General features: G+C 48.0%; 1 protein-coding gene across 1 annotated transcript; it reads right to left on the bottom strand.

The window, feature by feature from the left end:
• Positions 1-7101: 7101 nt before the first annotated feature.
• Positions 7102-8715, bottom strand: LOC125344107 (SNW domain-containing protein 1-like). The gene has a single exon (XM_048336711.1). It carries the CDS (start codon positions 8713-8715, stop codon positions 7102-7104), a length of 1614 nt encoding a protein of 537 aa, XP_048192668.1.
• Positions 8716-12119: the final 3404 nt, after the last annotated feature.

The following is a 12119-nucleotide window of genomic DNA, read 5'->3' on the forward strand; positions in this document are numbered from 1 at the left end:
ACCTCCACACCACTTGTCTACCCTGGTGAATGAAACTGCTGCTGCTCGGTTCTCTGCTGCTCCGTCCGCCGCTTCTGCCGCTCATCCACTCACCAGGCGCCTTCCTCCCATGCTTTTTTGGGTTTTGCATCAGTCACACCCAAGCCAGGAAACTGCTAGCACACCTCTTGACAATGAGGCCTGCTCGAAATACTCGCTCAGATACAGGTTTTGCTACTGCAATGGTAAATGGTTAGAAGTCACTTATATTCAGGCTCTCTCTCTTTCTCTTTTCCTCTCTTTTTCTCCCTCTCTCTCTCATCTTCCTGCTTACTTGCTTACTTTATAAAATTCCCAAGTCGTACCATCGTTGTGTGCCTTGCTCACAAAGCTGCCTCTTTTCACAGACCTTCGAAACTGAGGCTTGACCACCAATGTGCTTTGTCAGCAAAGATATCTAAAAGTTCTTTTCTCTAGCATTGACCACGTGGTGGATATTGGGTTTAACAGGCATCAGCTCAGGCGCCATTATGCCATGCCACGTGTTCTCTATTAGTGTGTTTGTGTCCTCCTGCCACCCCCCTAAACATGGCATCCCACTGGAGTTTATCAAAATATGGTTTCTCCATTTTATAATCTGAAAATTGTTGTTTGCTAGCAAAATTGTTTTTCTAACCGACCACGTGGTTTTAAAATATTGAGCAAAAAAAAAAAAGTCATTTACTATTGGAATTCCAAAAGAGTCTACTGCTGAAATTCATTTTTGCATTCTGTAAAACCTATGTGCACAGTCTGTATGTCTGTGTAAATGTCATTTGTTAGTATGTCCATCTAGCTATATATCTGTGCTAAAACTCATCACATCTACTGAGTTTTGTCATTGTAGAATTCTGGCAAGTATTTGGTCAATTCTTGACAAGGTACAGGTAAGCTCTAGTCCCCTTGGTCTCTTTGTTGTTTTAATTGGAAATCAAAAAGGGCTTTTGTGGCAAAGACGCCTGGGATTATAGTTCGAAGCCAGCCCAGGCAGAAAATCTCTCAAACTCCATCTCCCAACTAACCAGCAAAGAGCCAGGCTGGAAGCATGGCTGAAGAGACTTATCTCTTACCAGCCAAATGCTGGAAGTGGAGCTATGGCTCAAGTGGTAGAGTACTAGCCTTGAGCAGAAGTGCTCAGGGACAGTGCCCAGGCCCTGAGTTCAAACCCCGTGAATGCCAATGGGGGCAAGCCATCCCAGCAACAAGCACCTAGACCACTGGGACTCAGCCAGTTCCGGGAACAAGTATCATGGAGTGGAGTAAGAGGAGAATGATCGCATCCTAAATGGAGTCACTTTGTCTCGCCCTTTCAAAATTAATCAGAGCCGGGGGATCAAGAGATAGTAGCTTGTCCATCTAATGTCCATGCCTGAGTATAAGAACTGTCCAAGTCACCCAATTTTTAATTTTGTGCCCTAAACCCTTCCTTTTGCCTTAATATTTTTTTTTCCCAGCCCCTGCCTCATGAGACTTCTTCCAGGCTTCATTCAAGGACTGGCATCTACCACCAAGGGACCCTGCTGCTCGCTTTCTCCAGGAAGGGCCACATTTCTGCCTTTTACCCCTAATGCCTACGCTCCTTGCCAGCAGGAAGCAGCCAGAGAGAGTCTCCACCCTTCTTCATAACTATTAAAAGGCTGGAATGTAAGGTCCTCTCCCTGAGGGCTACATGCAGATACCCCCACCTCATTAAGTCTCCACCCAGTTACCTGGGTAACCAGCAGACCTGGAGGCAGTTACCTCCCCTTTCCCTGAGGTCACCTCCTAATCCACCTAGCCACACCCCTTGCCCCTGCCCTAAATAAAGCAGGGCTGGGTGGGGGTCGCTCTCTCTCCCTCTCTCTCTCCCTTCTCTCAGGCCATCGATCATCTTGGCCACAGGCGAGCAGTTCAGTAATAAATGTTCTCTCCTGCCTGAATACCATGTGGCAGTCTCCTTTACTGGCTACCTACTTTAAAAAACCTAACAAAGACCACTTTCTTTTGTGTGCCATTAGTAGTCACAGGGATGATCTTTTGTGTAAGAATGGCTGCTTATCAATGAAGTATCTCCAATCACAATGAGTGCCAGGCGCCAAATGGCTGTCATATTGTAACATGAATAATCTATAGGGCTTAATTGAAAAGAATGTTTGGTGTCTGTGATACCTCATCCATGCAGGTTGGTTAGTTCTGATATCCTGTTTGGCAGTACATCTTACCCTTCATTGAAAATCACCCACCCATAACCTTCTTGTAATGTACATTTTGTGATTTAGGAGCCGAGCACCCCCAACAGCCCTGCTCACGTCAGTTACCCCCTTGCTAATCACTATATAAGCTGCTGTGTAAAAATAAAGTTTGAGACCTTGATCAGAATCCTGTCTTGGTCTCCTTCCTTATGTCTGGTTTGTCTCTCATTCAGGTCAATTCCCCCTTGGGCTCCTGTTGACAAAACCCCGGGGGACTGGGCAAATGAGGACAATATTCACAGTCTGGAAATGTGCTAGCCAGTGAACCTTTCTCCTACTGTGCTGTTGGACTTTGGAGTGGGGAAAAGAAGGTCTTGTTTAGGGGAAATGTTTGTATTCAAATGGTTGATTCAAATCACACACACACACACACATACACACGCACACAAGCACATGCAAATAAATAAATAAATGAATGAATGAATCAATCAATCAATCAATAAACACTTTTCAAAAGAGCTGCTGAATCACAAGCCCCTGTGTCCCAGGGAAGTTGGAGATTCATCTGATCCACAAGGTTTGCAAGGACCCCTCCCTTGGGGATGCCAAGTGAGAAAATCTGGCCAGGCTCCAAGGACAGAGTGCCTGGCCCTGAAGAAGATGACCTTCGGCCAACAGCTCTACAACCAGCTTCTTGGGGCCCTGCTCTGAGACCAGGACTTGGATCTCATGGAAAAGTTCCTGACCTGTTCCCTGGGGAGTCTGATGAACATGGAAGATGGCCCCACAGGGCCTGCCTGTTCTGAGTGGCACACGCTGAAGCAACCCACCAGCCCTGGGTTCTAGGTTACAGCCAGCTGGGGGACAAGACCTGAAGGAGACTGGCTTGCACCTCACCACCACAACCTGAGGGGCCTTAGCTGGGGCCCCGGGCTTTAGCCTCCACCTGTGAATTTCCAGCCACTCAACCTCAAGCAGACTCGGCTCCTCCATCCAGAGCCACCTTTGGCCACCACACCTGACTCAGAACACTTCCTCTGAGCCTTTCCATATTTTCTTTCCCTCCATTTTGATTTTTAGGCTTGTAGAATTAAACGACTGTTTTCTTGTGGGAGGCAAAATAAAGAAAATAAAATGAAATAAACTCTTTCCGGCCTGAAACATGCGGTGGTCTCCTTTCAGCGATCCTCTCATGAGCGAATCCATCAACCAGGCCCACAGGGATGGGCTTCTTTATATTTACTCAGGGCACATTAAAAGGGGAGCTGGGAAGATTAGCCATTATCCACCTTGACACATGAATGCAGGAATACATTGCCCCAAGTGCTGTGTGTATCCTAGCCATTTCTTTCTATATATGGAAGATAACTAGGTACAATCAATTACCTGATAGGATTACTTAGTTCATGTACAGTGCTTAATCATTGACCATGGTGGATATCAGCGCTCGGAAAACTGCATAAGAGACTTTAGATAGAAACATCCTTTTATTGTACTTGGTTAGGTACCTAGGAAGGGATTGCCACAACCACATCAGGTGTGTATTTATTTAGAAGCTACTAGGAAAACGCCACAGTGCTTTGAACAAGTCAGGGAGAGGCAGATCCAAGGGAACAACTCTGCCCAACTGGAGATTAAGCATGGAAGTAGTATTGGCAACATTAACCCTGCTCATTCTATCATAGGTCTTCATTGTAAGCAGCTGTGAGGCTTTTGTAATGTCATACCTGACAGGTCCTTGCCCTGTTCCTGGTTGACTTGAGTGAGAAGCTGTGACCCAAACATGGCTTCTGCTCATCATTGGCCAGCCGTGTGCAAGTCTAGACCTGCTTACCCTACAGCCCCAACAGGCACCTGACTGCTGCCCCAAGTCAAGAGCTGAACGAGACCAGTCAACTTAAGGAAGCATTAGGAAGAACAATTTTTGGTTTTGAGGTGTAATCGGGCTTGCTTGCCAAACTAGCAGTAGTGAGACTGAGGCAAGAGGAGTGAGAGCTTGAAGCCAGTCTGGATCACATTGCTAAATGTTAAAAAAAAAAAAGAAAAGAAATCTTTTTTTCTGTTACTGTTGTTTCAAATCACCAAATTCTCAGTATTTGATGGGCAGCAGGTCAAAGGTGGTCACTAATGATTAGGATGTGGCTACTAGAACAAGCTGTCAACCGATATCTTCTCGTCTTGTTACACTGTGTTAGTTTCTGGGTGGGTGGCAGGAGAGGCAGAAGGCCGGATTCAAAGCTAGCCAGCTAGATGGGCACTGGTGGCTCATGCCTGTAATACAGGATATCCAGGAGGCTGAGATCTGCGCATGGGGGTTCACAGTCAACGTAGGTAGGAAAGTTCATGAGACTCATACCTCTAATGAAATTCTCAGAAAAAGCTGGAAGTTAGAACTTTGGCTGAGAGGCAGAAAATTAACCTTGAGCCAATTGAATCTCAGGGACAGTGCCCCAGGCCTGAATTCAAGACCCAGGGCTGGAACCAGATTACATGCATATCCAATAAATATACCCAGCAATGTTCCTTGCTCTGCCTAGGAAAGTGTTCTTCCCACAGTAACAATGAGCACAGTCTGCCCCCTGTTGGCCCAGGGGATTGGCTCCAGGACCATTTTGGCTACTAGAATGCTAGGATGCTTAAATCCTTTCTATAAAACAATGTGTGCATGGCTCTGGAGGCTCCTACCTGTAAACTTATCTACCCAGAAGTCTGAGCTCTGAGGATCATGGTTGGAAGTCAGCCCAGGTAGGAAATTCCATGAGACTCTCATCTCCAGTAAACTGCTAAAAAATAACTAAAAGCTGCACCTCAGACTCAAGGACAGGGCCCAGGCCTCAATTCAAGTGCCAGGACTGGAAACCAACCCACAAAGCAAAATGAACCAGCAGATAGGAGGCCGGGCTACTCGAATGGCTCAAATCACAGAGCAACAGCTGAACCATGTGCAATGCCTGATTTAAAGACCCAATGCTGTCACAAAACACATATACCCCATTAAAAAACAAAAACAGGGCTGGGATATAGATCAGTGGCAAAGCACCTGCCTAGCAAGTGCAACGACCTGGGTTTGATCCCTAGTACTAAAAATCAAAAGACAAAAAATCTTTAAAATCAAACAAACCCAAAACTAAAACAGAACCAAAACAAAGCAATAAGCAACAACCAATAAAACCCAGAGAAACAAACACAGAAACCAAACAGTTGGTACAAAGATTTGCTTTGCTGTGTGGACATAATTTGTGGGAATGAAAAATACTAGAGTGACAACAGCCATAGCTGTTAACGTGGCTGATCCACATTATTGACTCAAGTACCAGACTGTCTTTTCCCACTCTCCCCCTATCCTGGACTTGAGGGACTACTAGGGCAATGCTCCCTTCCCATAGCCTGGTGGTAGCTCGGTGCCTGCATCATTCTTTCACATTCTTTCCCTTCTTCCTCAAAGGTTTTCTTCTCTCACAGCCTTCACTTCACATCCACCCATCCTTTCCACCTCAAACCTTCTCTTTTCCCCCAACACTACCTACTGTCTACTCTCTCCTTCGCTTGCACCTTTCTAATCACATCTATCCTTCCCCTCTTTCTCCAACCTTTCTTTCCTCTTCACCCATCCCTTTTTGAATCACTCTTTTCTTTCCCTTCCACCCTCCTTTCCTATGTATCATTCCATTCATCCTTCCTTTTCTGCTCTACACTTCACTTCCCCTCCAAACTTCCAAGCTCCCACCACACTTCTCCTCAGCTTCCATCTTCCCCTTCATCCTCTACCGTTCCTGTCACCTTCTACCCTTCCCATCTGCCTCCATTGTCCCTTCTGTCTGTAAGGTCCTCTCCCTGAGGGCTACATGCAGATGCCTCCACCTCATTAAGTCTCCATCCAGTTACCTGGGTAACCAGCAGACCTGGAGGCAGTTACCTCCCCTTTCCCTGAGGTCACCTCCTAATCCACCTGGCCACACCCCTTGCCCCTGCCCTAAATAAAGCAGGGCTTGGTGGGGGTCGCGCTCTCTCTCTCTCTCTCTCTCTCTCTCTCCCTTCTCTCTGGCCATGGATCATCTTGGCCACAGGCCAGCAGTTCAGTAATAAATGTTCTCTCCTGCCTGAATACCATGTGGCATTCTCCTTTACCAGCTACCTACTTTAAAAACCTAACACTGTCTCTATCCTTAACCATCTGACTTTCTATTCTACTTCAACACTACCCTAGGCCTTCTGTGCTTCTCTTATCCCCACACTTGTTCATTCTCTCATAAGTCTGATATCAGCGCCTGAAAGGGCTTGTGAAGTTTGCTCTGGGAGAGATGACTGAGGATGATCTTCTTGATGGCAGGGAGCTCATTAAACTCAAGCTAGATGTTCTCCCTTGTGGTCCTATAAACCTTGTGGATCAGATCAGTTTCCAACTTCCTGGGGACATAAGGTCTTGTGAGTCAGCAACTCTCCAAAATGAGTTTATTCATTTATTGATACATTCATTTGCTTACAAAGGCATTTATTTATTTGTATGTGTGTTTTCAATCAATACAAACAGTTGCCCGAAACAACACCTCCTTTTCCCCACTTCAAAGTCAAACAGAACAGTAGGGGAAAGTTTCCCTTGCTAGCACATTTCCAGCCTGTGAACATCCTCCTCATTGCCATTGGGGTTACTTCATTGATAAGCAGCCATTCTTACACAAAAGATCACCCCTGTGACTCCGAATGGCATACAAACGGAAGTGGCCTTCATTGTGGAGTTGGGCAGGGAGAGGGAGGGTATGTTCTCTAAGTGCCACATGGTGGCAGAAGCACCTGCAAACCTGGAAACTGGTTCCCAGATTTGGATTTCTTCTGACCATCTACACAGTGTACCCCCAGGAATGGCACCATCAGGGTTGTGGACCAAGTTCACCGAGGGGGAAGAAAGGAGTATCTATGCCTTCCTCCTCTTCTTGCCTCCATGCTCCTGTTCCTGGGCTTGGCTCCTCTCCGAGGGTCTTTTTGAGCCGCCTTGCCGCTTTGCTTCTAGCAGAAACTTGTCCAAACCAAAAGGATCTTCCTCAAACTCAACAGGTCCTTCTAATCTTCCCTGCCTCTGTTCTGAATCGGAAAACTCTTTGCATGGAAAGAACCTGTGGGTCTCCATTCTGGCTTCTAGGTCATTGCCATACATGTCCTTGTCCAGATCTGGCCTGGGCCTATAGATAGTATGGGACATGGGTTCAGCCCCTCTCCAGGAGTGGCCATAAAGGTTGTAAAAGTCATCTTCTCCACCGGCAAAGCCACTGTCCATACCCTTGGGCTGGTTGAAGAGCCTTGGGTCATAATACTGACCTTCATTGGAGGTTCCAGGATTGGGGACACCGAGAGCAATGACTTCAGTGATATCTCGTTGCTCAATATGCTGTCGTTTCCACGTCCTCTTCGGAGCTGCCCTGTAAAGATTGCGGTCACACCGCCTGTCTTTCTGCCTCTCCTGTCGGATCCCTGCCCTCTCCTGTGGCTCCCCATCCTCTCTGTCCACTCGGGCTTTGCTCCCAGCTCTGCTCTCCCTGGTCCTTTGGGCCAGCTCTCTCAGTCTCTCCTCATGTTTCTGTTTTGCTTTGTGAGCCATCTTCCTCTCCACTTGGGCCCGGGCCTCGACAGCCTCCCGAGCCTTGCGGTCAGCAATATAGAGAGCTTGGGCCAGCTTAGCAAAGGTATCCTTGATGCACACCGCCTGGAGTCCTCTCGCACCAGTGGCCAGACGCTTGTCTAGTGGAATTGTATAACCCTTTGCATTTTTCCAGTTGGAAATGCAAGGAGGGATCTTCCACTCTTGTTGTTCCTTCACAGTCATCCGTCGACTTGGGGACCGCAGCACAGGTACAGGAGGAGAAGGCGGTGGCCGGGGAATCTTCTGATTGATCTTGAATCTCGGAGGCTCCATGGGATCTTTCTGCATGTCCACCACCCGAATCACCCTCTGCTTAGCCCCTGAGTTCCATGCCTCTCCTTGTTGAGAGGGCGTGTATCGCACATACTGAGCAGGGGCCGGTCTCTCAGCTTCTCCAGCCGGCATGGCTGCAGCAACCTTCTGCCACACAAGCTTCTCTAAGGCTGCCCGAGTCTTTGCTGTGGTCTCTTGAATGGCCTCTTGGTCGGGTCTCCGAAGGTCTGGATCCTCTGCATTGGTCACCTCCTTTGGGACCAGGTCAGCGTGCTGGCTGTAAATGACCCTGGCTTTTGGCTGTCCTTGTCGAGCAATTGCTTGGTATTGGAGTCGCCCTCGGAAATCGACCTGAATGGCCAGTGCATTGGCCCTTGTTTTCCCGCGACCCATATCCAGAGGCCACTGGGCCACAGGGATCTCTGGGAACGCGCCTCCGTCTCCAAAGTCCTCTAAGCAGCAGGGTGTCCAGCCTTTGCGGAGCCCATATGGGGGAGGTTCTCTGCGGGAGGAGGCCAGGGAGGCCTGCCAGGGTCCGTGACATCTAGCCTTCTCTCTGGCTTCAGTTTGGTTCTGAGATAGCCCAGTGGGCGCAGGCAAGCATGCGGTGAGCACCATCTCCTCAGGGGAAAGAGTGGGTTGAGGAGGGGCCCGCCAGCAAGATCAAACTTCCTGCTTGCTCAGGTGAGACTGCCACGGGACTGGCCAAGCTTAGGGGTGGAGAAGCCTATATAGGGGAAGGCAGGGAGGAGGTGTGGCCAGAGCAGATGGGGAAAGGGCCTCAGAGCCTAGGGGACCTCTCACTGTCTGAAGCAGAGGTGGCCAGGGTGGGTGAGGGCGTGGTTGGTCTGTCTGGGTAGAGGGGAAGTGGCCTCAGTGCTTGAGGCCCTTTGGCTGACTCACAGTCAAGGGATGGTCTCTTGGAGGTAATTGGTTGGTTATGCTCGGGTGATTTGGCATAAGGCCTATCATGCTTTCCTTCTGAAAGGGGAGGAGTTGAGGGGCCCTTCCCCAGAGAGAGGGAACATTGCACTGCATTGTCTCTGTGCTTCAGAAGGGCCGCCCATTCTCTCTGGCTCCTTCCTGGTCACTCAGGGGCATGGAGTTTAGGGGGAGAAGGACCAGAAGAAGGCAGCAGTAACCGTCCCATGGTAGTAAATGTGCACATGGGTCTACGCAGAGGAGTCTGGATGCAGGGGCTGCACAAGAAGAGAGCTGAGAGTCTAGTGGAGAATGAGAACTCCTGTTCCACTTGGTGTTTCCCCTGGTGGCAACAGGAGTTTGATCCAAGATAAGGGCCGGCATTGGAGCAATTGGAGGGGTGTGGGCTGATTGGATTTGACATGATAATTCCATTTTCTGTGGGAGGGTGGGTAATCCGCTCACCTCCTGACCTCTCCTGAAAGTGTCCTTGTCTAGCGGTTACCAATTGCAGATGTTTCCTTCACACGGTGGAGTCCCCAACTCTACCCTTGTTTAGGGAAATAATTTTCTTTTCCTTTACATTAATTTGGGCTAGTAGGGGATACGTGCCAAGCTGCATGGGTGCGCAGATTTTTGGAATGATGAAGTGTCCTTTTAGACACAATTTTCTGGAGCAGGGCTGGTGCCTTCTGCTTGTTCCTGCTTGCAGGCTGCAAAGTTCAGATAACAGTAAATAACAGGACGCGGGTTTGTCCTCATATGCTGGAGGGAGAGGGGCTCAGGTAACTTCCTACTCAAGGGGGGCTGGTATGGACTGGCCTCTTTCATCCTCAGTAAATATAGAGAAGCCAGGCCAGGTGGTTGGCTTCCCTTGTGAAAGGTTCCCTGAGAGGAGACAGACCACCCCGTCCATGGTTCAGGCAGCAATCAGTTTATTTCATTTCATTTTTACCTCCCACGAGGAAATATTCATTGAATTGCACAAGTTCACAGATCACACTCTAAACTGAAAAGAATCATTAAGAGGAAGCGAGCCACGTCAGCTGGGTTTCTTGGTTGAAGGCGGCTCTGGATAGAGGAGCCCCATCTGGAGGGGCCTGGGTTTTGGAGCTTCACAGCCAGGGGCTGAATCTGGGGCCCAAGGCTGATGCCCCCTGATGTGTGGTGGCAGGTGCAAGCCCTTGTCCTCCAGCACTCCTGTGCAAGTTGGCTGTGGCGTAGACTACCCTGAAGGCCTATGCGATAGTGGCGAGTATGGGGTAGTGGCGAGCTGCACTTCTGTTGCTTGGTCTAGGCAGACCTCATGCTGAACATCAAAATATTGGTGGGTGCCTAGGAGGACTCCTAGAAAAAATCATGGTGGAGGCTATCCAACAAGTTCACCTACTCCTCTGAGAATATGTCAAGAATTTTTTCTTGAGATCTAACCACTGTACCCACGTCACATTTGCACAGAGTCAACAAGCTAAGGGGCCTAGAGTTCTGCAGGGGATGGTCTACCCTGGTCGTTTCATCTCTGTGTTAACAGTATGGCTCTTAAGTTTAATCAGGGAACCTGAGCGTATATGAAAATTAACTCAACCCCCACCTCTCCTTCTTGTCAGGTTTGCCAGCACTCACTGGCTAGTCAGGGACTCAGATCAAGCAAAGCACTTCCAGGTTGAGCAGGGGTGGATTCTTAGCTTTTACTGATCATGCTTCCACACCTCCTCCCTGAATCACATGAGAGATGGTAGAGAAGAGACCTGACTACATCAATCCTTGAGGAGCCCGAACAGCCAGTGCACCTCCATATTGTAGCTTGGGCCTGACGGCCCTGAAACTTCCTGGAATAACTGCAGAACATGTCAGTGTGAAGCCTGCACAAAATGCAGTCTAAAATAATCAAGGTAGCCAGAGAGAATTCATTTGACCAGAGGTCAGTTAAAGTTAGGATGCTTTAGCAATTGTTTGTAAGATGCTTCACTGCCTTGCTTGATAATTGTGCTGTGTACTGGAATATCAGCAGATAAATATTTGAAATGCCAGGTGCTCCACCAGGCAATCAAGTTACTGCCCCAATAAGTAACTAATGTATACATAGCAGGAGGGGACTGGCACCAAAAGTCCCTTGTAGCATCCCCCACTAACAGTCTCCAGGTCCATAACTGGTGAAGGCTGACCCCAGATGTCTTTTGCAAAATTTGACTGTCTTGCTGTTAAGCGACAATGCCCCAGCTAATCAGGAACATAGAAGGATTGAAAATGCGACTCTGAATGACTGCCTTGTTTCCAAGAGTGTGTTGTGTTTGTGCTTCTGACACCACTAGAGAACATATCCTCCCTCTCCCTGGCCAACCCCACAGTCAAGACCACTTCCTTTTGTGTGCTATTAGTAGCCACAGGGGTGATCTTTTGTGTAAGAATTGCTGCTTATCAATGAAGTAGCCCCAAACACAATGAGGAGGATATTCACAGCCTGAAAATGTGCTAGAAAATAAAATTTAACCCTACTGTGCTTGTCCCAGCCAGCTGGGTTTTGTCAACAGGAACCCGAGGGGGAGTGGACCTGAATGAGAGACAAATCAGACACAAGGAAGGAGACCAAGACAGGATTCTGATCAAGGTCTCAAACTTTATTTTTTGCACAGCCGCTTATATAGTGATTAAAAATGGTAGCTAACGTAAGCAGGGCTGTTAGGCTGCTAGGTTACTAAACTACAAGATGTACGTTACAAGAAGGTTATGGGTGGGTGATTTTCAATGAAGGGTAGGTAGTATGTACTGCCAAAGAGGATATCAAGACTGACCAACCTGCATGGATGAGATATCACAGAAACCAAACATTCTTTTCAGTTAAGCACTATAGGTTTTTTCCTGTAACAATATGACAGCCATTTGGTTCCCGTCACTGTGCTGTTTGACTTTGGAGTGGAGAATGAAGGTCTTGTCTAGGGCAACTGTATTCATTCAAAACACACATGCAAATGAATATCTACGTAAGTAAATGAATGAATGAATGAATCAATCAATCAATCAATCAATTCTTTTGGGAGAGCTGCTGACTCATCTGGCCAGGCTCCAATGAGAGAGTGCCTGGCCCTGAAGAAGATGACCTT

This window comes from Perognathus longimembris, chromosome 2, assembly GCF_023159225.1.
Source record: "Perognathus longimembris pacificus isolate PPM17 chromosome 2, ASM2315922v1, whole genome shotgun sequence".
Taxonomy (NCBI): domain Eukaryota; kingdom Metazoa; phylum Chordata; class Mammalia; order Rodentia; family Heteromyidae; genus Perognathus; species Perognathus longimembris.

Coding starts and splice junctions, on each gene's coding strand:
- LOC125344107 (XM_048336711.1), bottom strand. CDS start 8,715: ATGGTGCTCACCGCATGCTTGCCTGCGCCCACTGGGCTATCTCAGAAC.